The sequence below is a fragment of the Ambystoma mexicanum genome, chromosome 4q (genome assembly GCF_040938575.1).
Source record: "Ambystoma mexicanum isolate Mex_15411 chromosome 4q, UKY_AmexF1_1, whole genome shotgun sequence".
In the NCBI taxonomy this organism is placed as follows: Eukaryota; Metazoa; Chordata; class Amphibia; order Caudata; family Ambystomatidae; genus Ambystoma; species Ambystoma mexicanum.
In genome coordinates this window covers 779,361,475-779,384,942 of record NC_090928.1, presented here as the reverse complement: position 1 = coordinate 779,384,942, position 23,468 = coordinate 779,361,475, and the positions used below count along the sequence as shown (strand labels likewise).

The 23,468-nt window shown below is 45.4% G+C and overlaps 1 protein-coding gene across 6 annotated transcripts in view; it reads left to right on the top strand.

The window, feature by feature from the left end:
* The window catches only part of KIF16B (kinesin family member 16B), a 3,050,718-nt gene that overhangs the window by 2,038,763 nt on the left and 988,487 nt on the right, over positions 1–23,468 (top strand). For all 6 annotated transcript variants that reach the window (XM_069608346.1, XM_069608345.1, XM_069608343.1 and 3 more), the window contains one exon: positions 6,992–7,150. In XM_069608346.1, the coding sequence (XP_069464447.1) occupies positions 6,992–7,150 (159 nt within the window). The remainder of the gene's footprint in view (positions 1–6,991; positions 7,151–23,468) is intronic.

Genomic DNA, 23,468 nt, shown 5'->3' with positions numbered 1-23,468 from the left:
GGCCTGATGCTTTACCCAACAAACACAAAGTTCTACTTCAAGTATACTTTTGGTGACAGCTTCACCACTGGATCCCCCTCTTCTGGGTGCAAACCCCTCAGTAATTGTATTCAACAAATTCATAAGATAGTTCCCTTCTCAATGAACTTTGTGTGATACTTTTCCACCCCTGGATCTCCCTCGGCCGTGCTCGGATCCCAAATGACAAGGGGGGGCACTTCCCTTCCGCTTGTCTTGCAATACTTATTGCTTTACACATTTCAATGTCCTTTGAACCAATTATTTTAATCAACTTTTGAGTGGTGACTTTCCACCCCTGGTTCTTCCTCCTTCGGGTTCGGTCCCCTTTCAAATGTCAGCCTCCCGCTTCCGGGTTCACTATGGCGTTTCTCAACCTTCACACAAAACCATTTATTGTGCACACGCGTCTGCCTGGTTCACTCCTGTCAACAGTCTGTTCACAGTGACTTGAGGCTTCGTCCCATCTCGTTAGCACCCCTCCTCCGGGTTCACTCTCGCTAACGTCTACAGAAAGTTCATGTACTAATTTTCATCATGCAGGGTTCATTTCCCTCTCTTTCAAAATCCTTTGTTGGTCAAAGACTTTCAATCGTACAGAGGATTTTACAAGAACTTTGTATGACCACTTTGACCTCTTTTGTCTCTTTCCCAGGGCTTCTGGTTAGAGTAGTCTCTCTACCACAGGGTAATTGCCCAGAATTTCCTACCTGAGCACCCACATGGTGCCGGCCTCCTCTGTATCTGGTTTTCCCTCTCTTTCTTCAATCGTATCTTTACATTTCAAATTAGCCATTGGCTACTTTTCTTTTCGTTCAAGACAGTTCAGTTTCTTATTGATTTTCCCCTCGACTTACCTGCTGTGATGAACCGCTTGCCTTTCTTTATCCTTGGAGTCAAGGTTGGTACCACTGAGACCGACGTCCTTCCCTAGCTTGGTTATCAGCGGAGGAGGGTCTCGCATACCGTAGACATCTGCTGCAACACATGCTGGCCTTTATTCACGGTCTCATGTTTCTGGTTATGGAGGTTTCACGGGCCTGGCACATAAAGGGCAAGGTCGCTTCTCTCCTTGTCACCTCCTCGGTCTGCACCGTCTTTTCCTCCTCTTGAACTTCCGTGCTGAGTTGACTGAAACGTGCAGTCTGCCTTGCTCTCCCTGTGCTTTCGTTCTCCACCTTTTATCCCTGTGGGGAAAGGAAAGGGCCGTCAGGTGTGTGTGGTTCAGGTTAATTGGCTGACTTTGCCTGACCCATGGGGTTGGGACAAATCAGGTGAACTGTTCTGGAATTAATTAATCTGTTGTCTATCGTGTTGTGCAAAGGTGTTGAGTCAGAAAAGGGGTAAGTCAGAGTGTTTGAATATCCTACAGGGTATAGAGGGGGATAGGTGTTATATGGGATTATAGTTTGATTGCTAGGGGTTTGGATACACTCGGAAGGGTGAGATTTGTAGGGTGTGTGGAACAAACCGTACTGACCCTGATGATTGCAAGAAAATAAACAGTGGGGTTTGTGGGAACGATAGTGCTTTGTCTGAGCAGGTTGGAAATGTAGGAAATGATAATCCGTGGGACAGGATTGGTTGTGTTTTTTCAAGATGGATTGGGTGTTTTGGAAAGAATAATCAAGGGGACGTGAAGAAGAATGACTGGGAGTATTCAGGTATGAAACAGAAACCACATTCCCCAGAATCCCTGTTTCCCTAAGTGCAACAGGGTGTCTAATGGATTCTCCCGATGCGGAGGGGATGGTGGAGTCAAGAAAAGGGGATTTAATGGGAGGAAGGGAGGGAGATCAGGTTGATATAGCCCACAAAAGCCTTATGGACCTCGTCTTCCGCGTCCATTTCTCCGGTATAGTACTGCATCTCACCTGGGGTATTCCCTGAGCATAACCTATCCAGGTGATCCTGCCTCGCTCGTCCACGCCCAGGGTTGGGATCTGAGAGCGCCAACCCTTCCCTGGCCACCTGAATAAGGGATTTCTGAGGTCTACTTGGGAGAATACCCTCAGGTTTCTCACATTAATCAACTCTCAACCCAGACACACACTTCATCACAAGTTCATGGCTCAACCCCACCTCCATACACATACTGGATGTCTTTGTCCTGACATGCTACAACATCCAATACAAGGCTGCAGAAGGGCTTGCAATCCTCTACAAGACTCATGGACATGCACCCTAGAGGAGCACTTCACACATGCACCCATAAAATTCCTCACCTGTTTTTTCCCCACTCACTCACGCTCAGACAGCCACCTTATCCACTGACCACCCCAAACCATCAGTCTTTTTTTGATGAAATCACAGACCTCACATCAGCATCCATCAAAAGCACAACTATCATCTTCCTCTGGGACCTTATCCTGCCTGGAAACCAGACAACCATGAAAATCGGAGACTCTACATAACTCTTTGACACAATACATATAAAGCACCTTTTTACAAAACCAAAACAACAAAGGCAGTATACTGGGTGGACCTGGTATTCACCGTATGTCTCCAGCCATCCAATGTCTCTCCAACCTCCCTCACCTTTTGGCTGAATGGGCCACATATCCATACCCATCGTCCCCCACCATAGACTTCAGCCCACCAAGGCCAGCCTAAACCATACAAGATATCAGACTGATCCATCATTGTGGCCTCCATGTCTGACTCCTTGGAGAACATCAGTGCCCAGCTCAATGCACTCAAACACAGCCAAACTGAGACCACCAGCACCCATGCACACCTTAAACCTCGACTCTACAAATATAACCCCTCCACTCAGAAATCACAGAATGCAAGTTATATAGACAATCCCACCAACAAGAAGCTCTCATCACACTGAGAACACTCCATCCAGCACATAGGGCACTCATCACAGCCAAGGCAACCATTACACATCAGCCATCAAGGAAGAATCCAAAAACCGCAGCGTGTTCTTCCAAACTATGAAGCACTGCTTCAATCCCAAATGCAACATGGTTACTAACTTCTTCACAGACATTTATACAAGGTATAAGGCCATACAGTGGTAACTCCAAACATGCCATAGTGTCCCATCCATACCAGCCTCCAACATTTGAATATATAGTGAACTCAGCACAATTGCTGCTGAGGACCTGACAGGCCGCAGCATCATCAATGTTTCCTTCATCGAAGGCACATTGCTAAAAACACTGATTACGGGACAGATCTCCCCCGCACCGCCCTACTGAAGTAACCCACACTTGACCTGTATCAATTGGCCAACTGTCGCCCCCTCGTGCAACTTCCCTTACTTGGCAAAGTGATAGAGAAGGAAGCACCGTCCAACTGCATGAAATATTCTTCAGCACAATCTCCTCCAGGACTAGCAATGTGTATTCCGACCATGATGTAACACACAAATGTCCAAGATCCAAGTTAACAATAATTCTCTCCACATCCTGGACAAATGGGACCCCTGCCTACTTATCCAACTTGACCTCTGTAACACCTTTGGTACCATTGGCCATGAAGCTCTACTCTGCATCCTCCCCATTTTCAAAGGCAAAGTCATGTGGTTGTTCCCCGCCTACCTATCCAACAGACACCAACTTGTCCAGGTGGGTGCCATCAGATCCAAGCACCTCCCCTTAACCTGTGGAGTTCCACAAGGTTCCATACTGCTCCATGTCGTTTTCAATCTCTACATGGAATCTCTAGGGGAATTTCCTTGCTAACATTGACATCAAGACATTTTAATATGCAGAAAACACACATCGGTACCTAAAGAACGCATTAACGGTATCCATAGACTCCAGCAATGTCTGTTCCTCATCCAAGCCTGGATGTCAAGCATCTATCTGAGGGTCAACCCGACAAAGGTCAAATTCATTCTCTTAGATAACCGCAATAAGCATGCCCAAGTCCAGAATTGCAGAAATATCTGACGTAAATAAAGCTTGATGGCTTCACACTTCAACTCACCAGTGCACAGTCTGTGTTTTACTGTCGACTCTCACATTCAAAACACAAATGCCAAAAAGACCCAAATGACATGGTGCCAGCTCCTGCTCCTCCGTAGTCCTTAATCCCTACCCCGGGTTTCAGAAAAGTTCAAGCAACAGTCCTCTCCCACCTGGATGGTTGCAACACCAACCTACCACAAGTCCCATATGACACCTTGGCTCCTCGGAAAGCGACCCATCATGCTTCAGCACACCTCATCGCAGAAGTAAGTAAATATAACCACATAGCTCCCATCCTTAAAGCACTGTACTGGCTGTCTCTTGGAGCACGCATCATGTTCAAGACAGCCTACATCACTTATAATGCAGTCACAACCAAAATACCACTCTACCTGACTAAGTCACTCGCCATCTCCAGAGCTGGCTCATCACTAGAAGCCACAACATCGCCAGACTGTGAACAGAGAAAATCAAGAGAGAACAAAATAGGAAACATGCCTTTTCCTGCTGCGCATCCTGTCTATAAAACAAGTTACCAGAGCAGATCACGCTAGCCCGCTCTATCTACACTTAAATCCCCCTACCCATCCCTGATACCCCTGCAGAATACATGTATCCCTTGGCTTTGTCCCCTATGTAAGTACTCCATTGCTTCCCAGCTACGTTTGTGCTGTGTAACTCCCATACATTCAAACATCTACGATGAGAAAAAGACTGATAAGTATAGATTTTGCTCTCTATTACAACTAGTAAATATAGGTTGATAAGAAATCTGTGTATGTCATGACATTTTTCATAGAATGATCTCTGACATGTCTCAGATGGATTAACCTTTAGGTTTTATGTGAGAATGGGAATATTCACCAGTGCTTTTGGATACCCATTTTTAAAAATTGCATTTTGTATTGAAATGTTTACATTTTTCCTGGTCAAACATGGATCTGAACTCTGAGGAACCAGAGTAAATGATAAAATAAAGGTTGAGTGGTAAACATTCATAAAAGAAGAATTGTTTGTCATTTAGAAGTGTGAAAAAACAGAGTGTGTTTAACAAACTAGTCCCTGGGGATCCTGTACTCAGGTGGCCAGGGAAAGGCCATCGCTTTTGGATTACGACCCTGAGGGTGGACAACCGAGGGTGGATCACCTGGGTAGGGGGTCCGCAGGGAGCGGGGGAGAAGCACCTGATGGTGAGACATGGTATCCCGCTTTTCCACAACCCATCTAACCCCTATCCCTACCTATTTAATGGGAAACTACAGCTACCATAATTCCCCCCTACTTCTCACTGACAGCACTACTGAGCTGAGGAAGATGAGGAATGAGGCTAGGAAGATTACTTCCACTGACCTGCAATGGTTCTGCCCCTTTAATGAGATCAGGCAGAGTCAGGCTCGTCATCCTAACTACACACACCTGCCACTTCTTAACACTCCCTGTCAGGATAAAAGGTGGCATGCACAGGCACACTGAGAGCGGGTCTGGGTACGAGAAGGAGCAGCTCTTCTGGGGCTGATGCGAACCAGGCTATCGAGGTTGAAAGGCTATAATGGGCTGATCAGCAGTTGCAGAGAATGAGAGAGAGCCAGGTGAGAATTCCATGCGCGAGGGAAGCCGTAAGCGTTCCAAGTCTGAAACTGAGTTAGGAAAGAGACTATACCTTCAAAGTACTTAAAGGAGGCCCACTACCCTCCCGGGTGAATGATGGAGTTGAGGAGGAGCAGAGGAAGTATTGGTAACGGCCTTGACTGCTTATTGAAAGGTGTTGAAGAAATAAAGCCAATTAACACGACCAGTGAGTTATCGAGGGCAACAAAGGCGCGGGTTGTGTTAGGAGAAAAAGAAACTGTAACAAGAGTTGAAAGTTGTGCATGTGCCGATAAAAGACTGAAGTCTAATGAAAGTATAAAAAGTAACAGAGTGGTCCTGCAAGATGGAAATTGCACATTCAAAGCAGGAAACGAGGGCAAGCAAGTAACCGCAATCCCGAATGAGAGTTGATAAAGTGGAAAGTGGAGATATGGACATTTAAAGAAGCCCAAGAGGGCAACGTAAAGTAATCCTAATTCTAAGAAACTACAAGTACCAAGAGGCATTGGTGTTGTGAGTTTATGAAGATTGTTAAATTGGTTAAAGAGAGGTTGAAGTAGTCATGCAGAGGTGTATGTAAAATCCTTGCAGTTTTGAAAGTCTTCGACAGTTAAAAGTTGGATGAAACAAAACGTGGGGAAAGGAACCCCACAAAGAGTTAAAACAGGCTCGAGCCCAGCAGAGGGAAGCCTGTGTGGAACTGTGGTGAAAGCGACAAATGAGAAAAGAAAAACGGGCTCGAGCCCGGCTGCGGGAAGCCTGTGTTGAATTGGTGTAAAGTAAAAGTCAAGAGTTGAACTGTGCATTTATGGCAAGGCGGACGAAGCCTAAAGAACCTTTGGAACTGTCAAAAGCTTACAGCCCTAGCCTTAACTGTTAAATTGAACCAGTAGCCAAAAAGTGCCAGACTGATAGAACTGTGCCAGCCAACTATCCTCTTAAGAAACTCCTGATACCCAGTGCGTCTGAACGTGGGAAGGGGGTTGTTTCCAAAGCCATTCTGACATTTCTTTTAAGACATTAGTTTTCCTTTTGATATCCCCTTTACACATTTGTCATTTGAGAAGGAGGGCAAGGTTCTTTTTTTTTTTTTTTTTTTTTTTTTTTTTTTTTAGTATAGGCCTTTTTATTTTGACCAGACTGACTTGGACTTGTTTATTATTTGTTTAATGGTCGAGACTACTCCCATTCTAGAATTAGGGCCAGTTAGGAATTCTCCCAACCGTACCAAAATACAAAAATAAAGGTTTTTGAAACTTGCATCTATTGTGTCTGTGTCTGCTGTTGATACCATGCCTTCCTTACAGAAGACATTAAGTGGTTTCTGTTAATAATAACAATCACCTTTAGAATGTCTTAGTGACTATTAACTGTTAATTGTCTAACTGTGGGATGTGTGCCAACTCGACCCATCTGTGGGATGATATGAAACACTGAGCTACGGTTCTCTATTTATTTCATAGGATATCTCAAGAAATACAGCAACTGAAACAGAAGATATATGAGGGGGATACAGTTCAAAAAAGTAATCTTGGAACATTGGAAGATAAGCCTTGCCATTCCACCTCACAGAACAGCCCAACAAAGTCACAGCCTCATCTCCATTCCTTGATTGATGACAGGTATGGAAGAATGTGTTCTTCATGTTTTAGGCAACAATTCCGATTGCAGAAGGTTGAATTGTACACTAGAAATGATAACGACAAGGTCAAAGTTGTCATAGATTGTGTTGATGTTTAGTATAGCTTAGAGCATTTCAAGGAGAAAGATGAACACGAAGTATTTTTTGCAGCATCGTTTTGTAAAAAAATATTCTCAATGAATGCACCATGGTTTTAAAGCACTGCCATACTAAGGCAAAGCTGCTTTGAACCATAAGTGGCAAATACTATTTGATGTAGGCTGGATTTTGTTTTTCTGACTGCACAAAAAAGGCTCTGCTGTGCGGCACTCATTTTCACACATCTGCCTGTCATTCTAATCTATTCCCTCTTCCCACTTTACGCAAGCTATTAGCAGTGTTCAACACAGTTGGCCACTGAATCTTCTGTTCCACCCACTCCTTCCTGTGAATTTCTCGTGCCACTCTTTCTTAGTTTCCTTCTTATCTCCCTAACTCGACCCACTCTATCTCTTGGTCTGATTCCTACTCCTCCTACTTGTCTTCAATTTAGTGACTCGTAGTTCTATTCTTAGTACATTGCTTTCTTGTTTTAAAAAAAATGATAAGCAGAGTTTGCTAGTTAACATTTTCTTGATTAGCAAACAAAACGATTTACATAGCAATGTTGTTCTAATATCTTTAATGTTACCAGAAGTGTTTTGTACCCGCAACATAAAATCAGCAACAATACAGCAGTTTGGTGTACCACTGAAGAAAGACGCAAGTGAAATGAGTCGCAGACTGTCAATTCTTTAAAATTCTCCTAGGCCTGAAAGTCGAGTAACTGAGCTTATCTACTAGACCTAAGAGAAATGCACTTGACCGATGGCAACAGATGCCACCAAATTTAAATGTGCTTTTTGTAAAATGATGTATGGTACCACAAAACCACTTTGTTTGGCACATTGCAGCCACCCATGCATTGTGCAACATTTATTTGACATGTGCTGCAAACAAAGAAAATGTTAAATAAAAGTTTCGAACACCCTCTGCAAATGGTACTTGCCCTTCATAAAATCTACTTGACTATGCAAGTGGACGAAAAGAATTTGCAAGCCCTGAATGAGTGTCTATAAAAGGTTAGCTGCATGACTGGACACAAATTAATAGATATGACAAAAAAGGTATGGAATTGCATGACAGTCTTTTAAAGAAAAGAAAATTAACACATACTGTTCTTTGCCAGACAGGATATAGTTAGTTTAATAACAGTATGATACAAGGCAGCCTGCAATATCTGTATAGAATTCTGGAAATAGTGGTCTTATTTACAGGCTAACTGACCTGTAATACGAAAATGACATCACAACTTCTCGGTCATCAGTTATAATGTGTCAGTTTTGACATCACAATGCCTGCTGCTTGAGCCAGCATGGAGAATTCCAGCTGTCCTTGCAGCACTTAATTAAAGTTGTGAAAAGCTTTTCGAATTCCTTGCTTGCAGAATAGCTTTTGGTAAAATTAGTGCACTGCTGGAGTTTAACACATTTCAACAAGAATCTGCATGTTTACTTATTTTCAAGCACAACATTTTACTTTTTTCAATACCTTTTTAATATACTGCTTGAACAATTTTTCTGCTACACATTAGGAGCTGCCATTTTGCTTTTTTAACCCAAACAGATTTTATATTGATTATAGTGATTATATCACTCAGCAATTGGAAGATCTCTTCCTCTATTTGGTCACTAAACTCCTCTGTGACTTGCAATATCCATATAATAGACGGTAGAGGTTACTTTATCCCATATATCACCCGATTACTTCTGGTTAGCAGTTATTTGAATAAGAAAATAAATTCTTACCTAGCACTCCCCCACAGGTCTTTAGCACTTAAGAGTGGAGGAGATGAGGGCTCCTGCACTCTCTCTCCATTATCCCCTTTGAACTTGCAGTGTACTGAGAAAACAGGGTGGAGAGAGGCTTGAGGGCAAGAGAGGAATGCAAGGCGAGCTCTGCTGTAATTGAACAAGGGAACTTAAATATATATTTTGCTTTGCTATGCAAGTGTCAATTTAATTAGCAAACCTACAGAATTGCATAGCATATTGCTATGCAAAATTGCTTATTTTGTGCCTTGAACCTGGATATCAGCTTTAATTCCTCTCTCTCCTTTTCCCGTCCCTTTTCTCATATTGTTTATACTTGTTGTTGTGAACCGTATAATATTTGTAAATTGTCCTGGATTCCTTCCTCCCACAAATTACTCATCTATGATCTCCAGCTGTCTTGGGAAACATTTTCACCACCAAGCGGTGCAGTGCTGCTCCGCATTGGCTCAGTTTGGTGTGTCTACATGCCCCACGCACCAGACGTGACGTCCGGGCCAGTATTGATGGGACTGCTTCGCCCTGTGACCTTAGTTTCTTTTATCTGTGCACTCTGTATGCTTTGGAACGCTACTTTTGTGATTTATTTAATTATAACTGCGTCATCCCTACCGGGGAGGCCGTTGGTTTCAAGCTCTGCATGGATTGTGGGAGAGAAATGTCTGTCTCCTGCTCCTACAATATGTTTATACTGCAGGTTATGTCCATCAATGCACCCGAACGGCTTTGAGGGTGCGTGGTGCTAAACTCATAACCTTTTGCTGCAGGGATGACAAAAGGTCCTCAACGAAGTCGCAGAGGAGAGGGGAAGACTGATCGCTGTGCTGGAATGACAAAAAGAAGTACCACTGCAAGAGTTCTTGCTCCCCAGTTAGCCTCTTGTGGCACTGTTCATCTTCATCAAGCCATCGCTTTAGGGACTGCTTGGACGATTTGGCCCCACAAGTACCATTTCCAACCCAATCCTCTACTCCAGGTGAATGGGAGAACTTTCGGCTAAGGATGCTCGACGTCTTTGCAAATGTCCTTGTGCCAACGGCTTCAGTCTCTGTACTGGCATAATCAACAGGGCCCCCGCACTTGAAGGATCGTCAGGCAGCCCTTATGAGACCACGATTGGGCTCAGCCCCAACTCTGAAGATTGGTGACTCGGGATTTTTATGAAGCTTACTTCCATGTGCCAATCTATTTCAAGCACAGAAAACATCTGAGGTTTGAGGTGGGATCCTCCCACTATCAATGTAAAGTCCTGCCACTCTGCACTTCTTCAGCACCCAGGTTCATCACCAAACTGCTGGCAGTGGTTGTGGCTCGCCTCAGTTGGGAAAGGATTCCTGACTTCGGCAATCCAGATGACTGGCTCATCCAAGCTTGCCCGCAATCCCCCACCAGGCATCAGCACATATGTACCACACATGCAGCCCAGCCAGTTACATAGTTTGGGCTTTTCCCTCAACTTCAAGAAGTCCCATGTTTTGCCATCTCACTGCCTTTGATTCATTGGTGCTGTCCTGGACACTTGCCTGGGCAGGGCATTCCCTCTCTAGGAATGAGTGCTCAAAATCCTCCATATGGGTTATGTCTTCTGATCCCAGAAAAAGGTCAGGCCTCTGCCTTTCTATACCTACTGGGTCCTGTGGCTTCCTGCATTCTGCTGGTACCAGAAACCCGACAGCACTGCAGGTCACTTCAGTGCTACTTAGTTGTCAGTGGTTTCAGCTCCAGGGCAATATGTCAGACCTTTTAGGAGTCTCACTGCATGTAGCGAGATCTCCGATTGAGAGACTATCTTCTGAGAGACCCGTTGCTTTGACAACCTGGGCTCCAACTGACAGTGGTCACATTTAAACCCTTGAAAAGCTGGAACCCTCATCAGTTGGATCTGACAGTGAGCAGACTTTGGTAACCAATGGTAGCCCAGGAACACATCAGTTTGATAGATCTGTGAGCGATCAGGCTGACCCTGATGATTGCCTTTCTCTCCTCAGTGAGGGGCACATGTATGCTGCTCGTCAAGGAAAACACGGTAGCCATACCTCAACAACCAAAGTGGTGTAGGGTCCTTACCTCTGTGCAAAGAAGCAATCTGACTGTGGTTCTGGGCCTTGGAGAACAGAGTGTCTGAGCCTGCCACGAGTGGAAACTCTGCCAGGAAGTTCCGGGGCAGATCTCCTTTTGTGGAACTCGTCAGGTGGACCTCTTTAGCTCCAGTGTCAACAGGAAGTGTGAATTGTTATGCTTTAGAGAATTTCCTTGACAGGGAGTTCTGGGGACTCACTGACGGTCGAGTGGGACTTCGATCTCCTCTATGCCTCTGCATACCTGTCAATACCTGTCTAAACTCTGGTTCTCAGGAGGCTTTACCTATTCAAGACCACATTAAGTTTGATGCTTGTTACTGGGCACGGAGGGCATGGTAGCCAGAACTTCTGGACATGCCCATCTCCCCTCCCCCTTCATATCCCCAGGGCCACCTGTCAAGAGTGGACCTACTATCCCATTCGGAAGGGCGGGCCCTCCACCCGAAACTCAGCAGCTTAAACCTTCATAATTGGTCACTGAGAGGTTGAGATCCAAGGAGAGCGATTTGTCAGAAAATGTCCTGGGTGTACATTCAGCTCACCGACCAGCCACTAAGTTCATTTATGCCTGCAAGTGGCATAAAATCTCAGCTTGGTGTCAGGAGAGGGATCTAGAACCTTTCACCTGTCCTACCTCCTCTTTTTGGATTTTCTGCTGTCAATAGCCTGAGCAGGCCTCCAAACTGGCACTGAGTAATGCTCTTTATTCACGATCCCCACTGTTATACATTTTTGCCAGCATTTGTCCAACCAGTTTCCCCCATGTTCGTTGCTCCCGCATGGGACTTGAATTTAATGATGACTTTCTTGAGGGGTGCTTCATTTGAGCCCCTGCATTCATGTTTAAATTTCCTCACCCTTAGGGTGATTTTCCTGGTAGCAATCCCTTCCACAAGATGGGTGAGTGAGCACCACATGTTACCTATTAAACTTACCTGCTTTTTCTTCTCCAAGAAAAACGTGACTGAGAGTGAGGCTGTCCTTTCTTAAGGCGGTCTCGGATTTCAGGATTTTTTTCCCTCGCCTCACTCTTCCAAGGTTGAGAATATATTCCATCGGCAAGATCGGGTACGGGCCGTCAGTTACTACATTTCTCGGATGAGGGACGTTAGGAAAGATTACCAGCTTTTTGTGGGTTTTGATACTTCCTGTGCTGGCAGGGCTGTGGCAAAACTGACCCTTTTAATAAGGATCATCCTCTGCCTCTCAGAATGCTATGATCTGCTTGGGAAATATGCCCCTTATGGTCTCGGGGCTCATTCAACCGGAGACCTGGCTGCCACCTCTGCACTACAGTGCGGGTCCCTATCTTGGACATTTGTTTGGCAAATGTGGACCTAGTTGCACACTTTTGCCAAACATTACTGCTTGGATTCCCAATCACTTTCTTCGGTGGAGCCCTTCTCCAGAGTTTTCTGATCTAGGTAGTGTCCACTTGCTCTCCTCCCTACTCCAGATCTGCTCTCTGCTATGGTTAGTCTATCGTAGATGAAAAATCCATGGGAGGGAGTAATCCTTTAGAAGAACTAATTTCTTACCTCTTGATAATGTTCTTTCTGATGGATGTTCCTCCGATGGATTACTCATTGCCCTTCCAACCTGCTCCTCTTGACAGAGAGTGGTACATCTCATCTGTCCCTTAGTGACTGTCTGCTAAGGAAAAAGTGCTAAAGTGAGGTCATGGGGCGCGTTGCTCATATGTACTGGCTCTAATGTTTTGTTCAGTTTGGGGTGCGTAGAGATCCAATAGAGAGCTGATCTGCCCCACCTGGCGGCAAAATGTTTCTGAGATAAGAGAAATACCGTAGATGAGGAATGCGTGGGAGTAACATCCATCAGAACAATACTGAGAGGTAAGTAATTTGTTCTTCTGTTATTTACCAACTATTTTGTGACTATAAATACTCACTCTTAACCTTTTTAACTCCCTTCTGTACAGCTATTATTTTCTTCTGATTGGTCTTCTATTTATGTCCTGGCTATCCCCAGTCTGTCTTTAACTCTTGGTATTTTTCAAGCTTCCTTCTTGAATCTCTCTCTTTATTTCTGTCTTTCTACTCTAGATTGCGTCCCTTGTCCTGGATCTGAGTTTCTGCTTTCTTTGTGTTTTGAAATACATCTAAAGCCAGGCAAATCCCCAGCTTTCCTTTATTTTTGCTTTCTATGCTACTTCTCTACATTGTCTTTCTTTTTCCCAGTGTACCCTTTCTCTTTGTCCTTCTTGTGGCTCTTCTCATTTTCGCAGTGGTGCTCCACTTGCTCATTTTCTCTGAAAGACGCATCCTGTGCCACCAAATGCAAAGCGTGGGAATGGACAAAGGTCCTGCCAAAAGGCTGCAAAAGGAGAGCACCAAGAGGATGTGCCAGTGCCCCGGACTGGGGGTGAGGTCCCAAAGACTGACTTTGGGAGGCTAACAAAGATCTGGCAACCTGAAGGGACCGGGGCCCTCATTTAATATTGTGCAACAATCTGCCTGGGGATCAGGATTATGAAAGAAGTGATGGGGTGGGAGGCGGGGTTAGTACCTTCCTGGTTACCCAAATGGGTCGGAGGAGGAGATGGGTCAGGGGAGGCCTGCACTGGATAACTGGATAACTTGGGTTTATTAACCGGGCTCAGCACTGAGGAGGAAAAGCAGCGGGGCGGGGGGACTAGAGGTTGGTTGAGCCTGACCAGAGTTGGAGGGGGTGGGGCTGGCAGGAGGTTTGGGGGGTTGGGTGGGTAGGTGGGAGAGTGAGAGGGGCTGGGAAGGGGAGGGACACCTACAGGGATATATTGGGCGTGTGAGACATTACCCTTTAAACAGCTTGTGGATAGAGAGGTGACATTTGCATCATCTCACTCAATGTTAGGGGGCTCAACTCCCCCATTAAGAGAAAGAGGGTGTAGGAGTTTCTGAGGAGAGGGATACCCAAGACTGTCGCCTTTCAGTAAAAGCTTATCCCGAGGAGGGATTAGTATAAGGCTATATCCATATATTCCAAGCTAATGCCCAGGGAAAGACAGGGGTATTCGAATAACTTCCGGGCTTCAGGGTGATGGCCACGGAGGGGGACAACGAAGGGAGATGCTTATCGGTGGCCTTCGAATGTGGGACGGGGTCCTACACTATTGCAACAGTAGCATTATGTGCACTGTGAGGAACCAAAGGGTGTTTCACTTGCCAGTCCCCGGGGATCTCTCTCTCTCTCTCAGGTGGCCAGGGCACGGCCATCACCTTTGGATCCAGACCCTGGGGGTGGACCAGTGTGGGAGGGTTACCTTGGTGAGGGATCTTTGGGGAGGGGGGTGAGACAACCAATGGTGAGACACAGTATCCCCCCTTTCCTGTGCCCATACCCCATCCTATTCTACAGGATTCTCTGATGACATTCCAGCCCCCCACACTTTTTTCTACACAAACACTGGGTTGAAGAAGAGGAGGACTGAGAACACAGGCTAACCCTTACATGTCCTGTTAATAAGGCCAGGCAAAGTCAGGCACTTGACCATAATCACATACACCTGATACCCATTAGCTCCCCACACACAGATAAAAGGCAGAGCATGGAGACACACTCGGAGCAAGGTGGCACACGAGAAGGAGCAGATCTTCTGGAGCAAAGGCGAACATCCCTGTGGGAGGTCATTGCCTCCGGGAAACTGTGAGAGATACACAGAGAAAGCCAAAACCCAGACAAGAAGAAGCCTGCATTGTGTTTCACGGACGCCAGCGACCCTCCCTGGTGAACCACAGAGTTGGGGAGGCAAGGCCAAGCCTGTGCTATTAACCTTGACTCGTGAATCAAAGCTGCGGAGATCAGAAAAGAATGCACACAACCACTGAGTTAGCGAAAGACATGAAAGGCCGGTTTGTGTCAAGGAAAGATTGAAGCCGCAACAGTGTATCTCACAATTGCAGGTTGCGCGCCTGCTGATGAGACACGAAGGAAAGCAAACCTGTAGTGAACTTTAAAGTCAGCGGGAACTGTGAAGCCAGTGATACAGAGTAGCAGAGTGGTCCAGCGAAAGGAAACGGCCCATGCGAAAGTCTCTGTGAAATGGTTGATGTTTGTAATAAAGCAACAAAGTGAATGAACTTTGAAAAACGCAATAATCAAGATTAACCCAGACGAAAGGGGAAGTTAAAAGGTGATTGCTCTAGGAGAAAGACTTCTTTAAACTTTTATAACTACCCACACCAAGAGACACTGGGGCAAATACCATAAGGAAGAGCTGAAGTGAAAGTCGAAGTGGTCCTGTGGAGGTTTGAGGAAAAGCCTTGCAGATTTGAAAGACTTCGACATCAGTGAAAGGCCTGCGCCTGACAGAGGGAGACCTAGAACATGAAATAGGCTTTGGGAAGGGAGCCGCGATTGCCAGGTCCGAGCCCGGCTGAGGGAGATCTACGTTGAGTCAGGTACTTTTGTTGAGAGGTCCGAGTCCGACTGAGGGAGAACTACGTGAGCTATTGATGCATTGAGAGGTTCGGGTCTGACTGAGGGAGACCTACAGGAATTTTGTTGAACTGTGAAAGAATGTTTTTGATGAACTTTAACATGGAGGCCAAGCAGGCCTCGACCCACGTTTTGAGCTGCCTTTTTTGATAACATGAGCCAGTGTGCGTCATCCTGTCTACAGGGGCTGCCTTACTCTGTGCTGTCCAACGTGGGGAGGAGAGATGACCCAGCTATCTTGATCCTTTATGTCATAACACTGACTTTCCTTTGGCTACAAATTCCCCTTTATGTACTTTTTGTATAGGAGATGGGGCAGGCATTAGGTTTTTTAGTATAGGCCATTTTTGATTTGACATAGACTGACTAGGACTGTTTTCTTTATTATTTGATGGTAGACACTACTCCCATCATAGCCAAATTAGGAATGTTTCCAAACCCCCGCCGTCAGAAAAGTTAAAAGTGCGTATGGCCCATCTTGCCTTGGTGGACTGCTGGAAGGAAGTGAGAGGGGAGGACACAGGTTATACATTTTATTCTCACAACCATCAAACCATTTCAAGAATTGATTATGCCTGGATTTCTAGAACGCTCTTGGGGCGAGTCAAGGTAATGGAGCTGGGGGCAATAGCACTCTCGGATCATGATACCATTGCAAGGATAGTAAGGAGGTAAAGGATACGATTGAGGAATTCTTTAAGCAGAATACCAGAGAGGGGCCCAAGGAGCACGTAATCTGGGACGCCTTCAAGGCTACTATGAGGGGGGAGCTAATTGCTAGTAAATGCCAGAGGGACAAACAGATGGGCCAACTGCAGTAAGAACTGGAAAGCAAACTTAAACAAGTAATGGGGAAAATGGTAGACGGTGCGGGGAGCGGACTGAGGAAGGAATACAAAGGGGCCAACCTGATGTGCTACAGACCAGAGAGGCAGAAAGGGCCTTATTATACCTCCGACAGAGGTATTATGTTAAGGAAAACAAGGCAGACTGCCTCCTGGCTCGCCATGTTACAAAAAAGGAAGCAACCAGTTTGATTCTTAGAATTCAAAAGGGATCATGGTGATATAGTGCATCCACATCTGACATAATCTCAGAGTTTACAGAGTACTACTCCTACTTGTACTCCTCAGACTCTTATACCGAAGAAAACCAGACTGTCTACTTGACCGATTGTCTCCTTCCGAAGATCACGCAGCAAGACAGGGACGAATTAGATAGGGACATCTCGTCGGAAGAAATTAGGGCAGTCATAGCCTCCCTTCCCTTGGGGAAAGCCTGGGAACGGACAGTTTTCCATTGCTATTTTACAGGACCTTTTGGGAGGTGCATATCTCCCGGCTGGTCACTTTGTTCAACTCCTTTGCTTCTTTGAGGTTTATTACTCCATCCATGTCGGAGGCTAGGGTCATCCTCCTTCCGAAGCTGGGTAAAGAGCCTGCCTTGTGGGTCATACCGCCCATAGTGCTCATCAATCTAGATGTGAAAGTGTACACCATAATATTAGCAATCGGTTGGGAAAAGCTTCTTCCCAGGTTGATCAACCCCCGACCAGTCAGGTTTCATTAGGCAAAGGTAAACCTTTGTTAACATCCGGTGAGTGTTGCTAGTGCGGAAAAAGCTTTCGACCGAGTGGAGTGGTCATTCCTCTTTCATACAATGGAAGCCATGGGATTCGGGTCTAAGTTCCTAGCACTGGTCGGGGCAAATTATTAAAAACCTCTTCTGTGCCTGGCGACTAATGGGCACCTCTCCCGAGAGATACTTTTCCAGGGGCACCAAACATGGGTGCCCACTCTCACCATTATTATATGTGCTTCACCTAGAACTGCTCCTGGTGAGTTACATAAGAGGGATCACCTTCGGGGGCGAGACACATAAAGTAACTGCATTTGTGGATGACTTACTCCGCCTGATCTCGGAGCCGGACACTCCTGGCAATCGAAAGGGAGCTAGGGCTATTTGTGGCAGTGGCAAGTCTAAAAATGAATGCGCACACGCCCTAAATGACCCTCCATCCAGGGCTCGGAGACAGTGGGGCACTGTGCCATACAGGGAAGCAGATGACAGTGTTAAAATACCTAGGGGTACAGATCATGGGCTCGCTAGAGGCTCTCTACCAGGCTAACTATAGTCCCTTACTAGAGAAGGTGAGAGGCCTACTAAATGAATGTGGTCCAAAGTCTATCTCATGGCAGAGGAGGATGAATGTGCTAAAAATGGGAATCCTGGCCAGAATCTTGTATTACTTTATAGCCCTTTCAGTGAATTTGCCCCAGAGGTTCTTCTGGACCCTTCAAAGACATGTGGGAGTGTTCCTTTGGAACCATAAAAAACCCAGGGCTTCCATGAAACTACTGGCCACCAAAAGCAAAGGGGGGGATAGGGGTACTGAATTTATGTTTGTACTACTTAGTGGTGCAAATTGGAGTGGTGCAGGAGTGGTTCCTGGGCAATCGTGCTAAAATCTGGTGCTGAATGGATGGAGCGGTGGTGGGCAGGCCATTGGAGGAAGTACTGTGGCTTCCTAGGGCAGACCGACCCAAAAATATGTACTTAATACTTAATGTTTTTTCATAGCCTTGTTAAGGAGAACGGGACCCGCGAGTGCTGAAAGCCTTGAGAGCTCCGGCAAAGAGAATCATTGGAAACAGTTTTGTATCTTACGTACAAGTTGCACACGTTGCAGTCCGGTCAGTGGATGGAGAGTGCAGCAAGAAATGACTTTCCTGACTGGGCCTTAGAAGCCAGTCAAACATGCTGCAGGATGGCTCTTACAACAGAGGCCCCCATTTCGACTGTATTTCAGAGGAGGGCCCGCTCGATGAAAGACCTGACAGCTGTCTCTCGGAAGAGGACATGGCAGCAGTAATTGAGAGGAGACTACGAGGAACAAATAATCAGGACAACAAACATTTGATTACAAACAAAAGGCATATAGGGCGAATGAACAGAAGGAAAGATATGGGAGCAATACAGGACCTGTTGGTTTCCCCGGAGATAGCATGAAAAATCACTGACTTTTACACTAACCTGAGGGCAAGTACGGAACACAGACTGGTTACTAGAGAGGGAGAAATGTCTCACACTGACCTTTCTCAAATTCAGTACATCAGCATGATAGCATTCATGGACAATAACGGAGCCAGTGTAAAGACATAATAAGTATTAATGGAAGTGGTGTTAGCCTCATACACCGAACGTGCAACGTATCAGCGAGGGGCTCTCCTACTGACTTGACCAACTTCATTGAAAGAGAAGAAGAAGAACGGGTGGAGGAAGTAGTTATGCAAGGTTCATTACATCATACCCTGCGCGAAGCCGATGAACATATTAGGCTAACCTCTCCATCCATCTCGGCACTCAACTCAGTACTAAGTTCGTTCGTTGAGCTCTACAACAACATTTGGACTGAAGTTAGATCGCACACCGTAACTCTAAGTGAAATTAAGCTGAATTTGGGTATAATAACAGACATAGTACAGATGAGTGGCCAACAGGAGAGTTACGCCTAATGCTGTAATTTGGATACCCATTGGGTCGGTAACAGCAGAGGGTGGGTGCAGCATAGGACTCAAGGGCCAGCACACAAACACAACACTAACGGAACTCGGAGCCTAGAGAAGCCATCTCAGCTGACACTGGTTCCCAGGAAACAGTGCTAGGTCCTGCTAGCAATGAGTATCCTGAGACCAGGGAGGAGAATGTTTGCACGGGACCAGAACCCTGCTGTAGGAGAAATGAGGCAAGTTTCAAAGATACACATATGAATCCCGAAAATGAACCTTTCTCCTAAGGGAAAGGAAAAATGAAAGACGGCTAAGGGAGAAAAGCAAGAAAGCAAGGGAAAGAAAGCCTCATTGGTTTCCTCTCGGAAATTCCAGAGTAACATCACAGTAATAAAAGCCCTAAATTGCCCCCAACGGAGCAAAAAGAAGAAAGTACCTAAAGCACTAAGAATTAGCCTGGACTAGAAAGAGCAATGAACCGCACAAAGAGTCGCGAGAGTGCAGGACAGTGCCCTAGTAGGAGAACCAACTGCGGTGAGTGCACAGGCAGTAAGACCTGCAAATTGTGGGGGGGCTTTGGGATCGAAGCCATTAAAAGTACATCGGATGCGGCCGCACAAACAACAGTCAAGTGGATTCCCGCCGAAGAGCAAACAGTGTGGTGAAGGGGCAGGGATGAAGGCCGGCAAAGAGTGTGTGATGGACAAGGGTGGTCAAACATGGGATAAGCCTATTGATGTAAGAACCAAAGGCCTCTTTGAAAAACTATATCAACACCCTACCAAAAATGCTATAATGACGGCTACAAAAGAGCGATGCAACTTCCAGGAAATGAATATGACTGCAGACACAGGCGGTAGATTGGACCCTCCTGAAAGTCGCATCAAATATGCCAATCAGGGGGATCGTCCATTCAGCATACTAAGGAATGCCTGGAACTGCAACAAAGGATTAAAAGATCCTGTGTCAAGGGAGCGAGGGTGGGAGACACCACCTAAAAAACAGCACATTTCAGCGGCGCAAGGAAAAGAGGGACATACTCTCACTAACCAGCTTACTAGGGCGGGAAAGGCCAGTTTACTTGAACCGTCTAAATGTGCTAGCAGTATTCAATGAGGTGGTAAGGTTGATGGGCATATCCTCGAGGGATATTGATAGGGTGACAGATCAAACCGTTGTGCCTGTATATAGTTCAAATCCCGTCTGGTAAGAGACCTGGTATTATCAGAAAGGGGAGATTTGGCAAGTATGCGGTTCCGAGTTGTGAGAGAGGAGAATGGGGATGAAAAGAAGGTGCCAGGGGATCCAGGGGGAGCCAGGAAACCTTTGAATAGTGGTTAAGACCGGGAAGGGAGAGGGTAGAGAGGAAAGGGAGTTGGCAATGCATTGGTCAAAAGTGACCTATGTCCTACATGGTAAGGGGCCTTTTGGAAGCAGAGGAGAATGTTGGCATCCATAGCAGATAAAAAAACTTGTCCCTGACCTCATGGAATTCCAAGGGGAATTTCCACCTATTTAGGAAATCACAGTGCAGTAGAACAACTGAGACAGAGCACCTTTATTTTGCTACAGGAAACCTGACTTATAGACCCATTGACCTTGGATGGTTGCAATGTATTCCAGCAAAAAGCAAGGGGGAGCGAGGGGGGTGGTAACATGGGGGGGCCTGTTAATGGAAATTAAATCCGGGCAGGGCTTGACAGCCAAAGAAATGCCCAACATGCCATTTGAACCGATGGGAGTGGAAGTACAGGAAAGTGAAGGTGTAAGGCCTGTGCTTATACTAAATGTTTACTGGCACAAGGGAATTTTGTTCTTCGATAACTTCTTGAAGTTACTGACTGAGGTAATTGCAGATTGGCAGACCTTGAATATTAGAGGGAACATCATTCTTGCGGGGGATTTAAATGCAAACTGCCAAAGGATAGAGTCTGAAGGTGAAGAATGGGAAACAACCCTGGACATGATCCCTAGTGACCATAAAAGCCAGGCAGGAAGGGAATGGGTGGTTGCTATGGACGCAGTGGGTTTGAGTAAACTAAATGGGAATGTGGAAGAAGATCGGGGGCAAGGGACACTTGGCATAGAGGTGCAAGCGAGTCAACACTTGATTATGTATTTGTAAATACTGACCTATTCCGTCTATGCGAAGGGATGAAAATATATTACAATACTCGGAGCGATCACTCTATGTTGAAAGTGAAGTTTAACATGTCTGTCTTTAATACTGAGGAAAGTGTGTGTGTGTGTGAATGTTGCAACAAACGTGGCAGGAAATAGATTATGGTGGACACCTTCCATATTGTCTAAATTTAATCAGAATATAACAATGATTAAGGATATATCGTACGATTTGAAATTGAACCAATGCAACCCACATATACCTTTCACAATGCAGTGGGACTTCCATTGTATTGATTTTTTTAGACCTACACATTTTCAAATCTGGTAAAATTCTGAAAACCGAACTTTTCCGCAAACCGACTGACCGTAACACACTCCTGCATTTCAACAGCTACCATCCAGAAGGCTTCAAGTACAGTCTACCATACGGCCAGTTCAGGTGAGGAGGAATTGCATTGACACTGAGACCTACAACAAGCACACCTCCGATTTGCAACAACGTCTCCTACACAGAGGATACCCGAAGAAAGCAATAAGAAATGCCAAGAAACGTGCTGCTAACACAGATCAGACTATTTGCTTGACAAAAAAAAGTCAAGAAAGACTTGGAGAGACTGGTGTGCGTTACAACGTACAGTCTACTGAGCAACCTGGTGAGGAAAACTATCAAGCAACATTGGCACCTTATAAAAAAAAAAAACAACGGGACTCTCAATAAAACACCCTTGTACGCTTTCAAGAAGAACCTGAACCTCAAGGAATCCCTGGTTCACACATTCATTGAACCAGTGAAACAACAGTCAACATTTTGGGACATTCCACCAGTACAGGGCCACTTCAGATGTGGACATTGCCTAGCTTGTCAGTTCACAGATACCAAGGAAGTCTTCAAACACAAAAACATCACTTGGACGCTCAAGGATCATACAAATTGCAATACGAAACAGGTGATCTACATCATCGAGTGACCCTGTGGCTTGCTATATGTGGGCAAGACCATGAGGGCAACCAAGACACGTATCTCTAAGCACAGATTGTGCATTAAAAACAAAGTGCCTGAGAAACCACTGGCAAACACTACACCCGTGCAAACCACACCAACATGGACCTCAAATGGTTTGTCCTACAGAAACTATCCCCCACTAAAAGGGGAGGAGATTCCGAAAAGCACTAACTCAACTTGAACAAAAATGGGCTCACAGACACAGTTGAATGGAAGCATTTTCTGTGATTCAGTGTTACTGCTGCACCCTGTGTGAAACACTGTTTATCCAACACATGGAACTACACCCAGATGTGCGACATTGTACTCTATGGTTAATGAACATGTCAGATACACCTGGAAAATATCTTGGCTTTGTTCACCTTGTGGGACTACATCATGGGCTCCCAATATTTATTTTTATTTGTTTATTTATTTAATACATTTTATCCAGGCATTCCAATGACTTATCTGCCAACCCGGCACATGCTCTGGGTGTATTTCTGTCAACAAATAGAATGAATACATATACAGGGCAACACCAACTCCAAGTGTGAGAGGCTAGAATGTTTTGATGCCACAATTTTACAACATGTTTTTGGTTCACACTTGTTAACAACTGAATTAATATGTATTCCTGGAAAATCGCCCCCCCCGTTGTTGCCCGTTCAAGATTTAAAATACGCTGACTGTTGACACAGTTGCCTCCACGAACACTGTCCCAATATTACGGGCATGTACACTATATTGAATTGTGTATGTTTTGTTTTCTTCCCCGTTGTTCACAATCTGTCAGCACTAAAATGAGTATGTTGATGGGGAAGCATAACACCAATCCGTGAACTGTCACAACTGCACAATAGGAATTGGTTCAACCTCGTTAATAACTTAATGATGTTGCTCACAAGGGATAACACTGCTAGATAACTGATCACTAATAATTTAACACTAAGCTCCAGACGCACACTCCATCTCTCCCTCTTCCTACTACGGTACCAGAGTTCTACTAAGACAGCGGTTGCCTGTCCGAAAGAGGGCAGTCAAACAGCCGCTTAGCCTGCCTTCTGGGCTCTTAGGGCAGCATCGGGGCACCATGAGCAACATTCGCTTTTGCCTCTCTGTCCTGCAGATCACATTGCTCAGCTCTGGAATTGGTTACTTTCTCATCACTAACGGAGCCCATATAATGTAGCATACAGCCTCAATTTCATGCACTATCGTGTCTAACAACTGCATTTTCTTTCTCCACAGTTCAAGTCCCAACTGTGGTTAGCTACCCGTAAATTCTGAATGGCCTACGACATCATATACATAT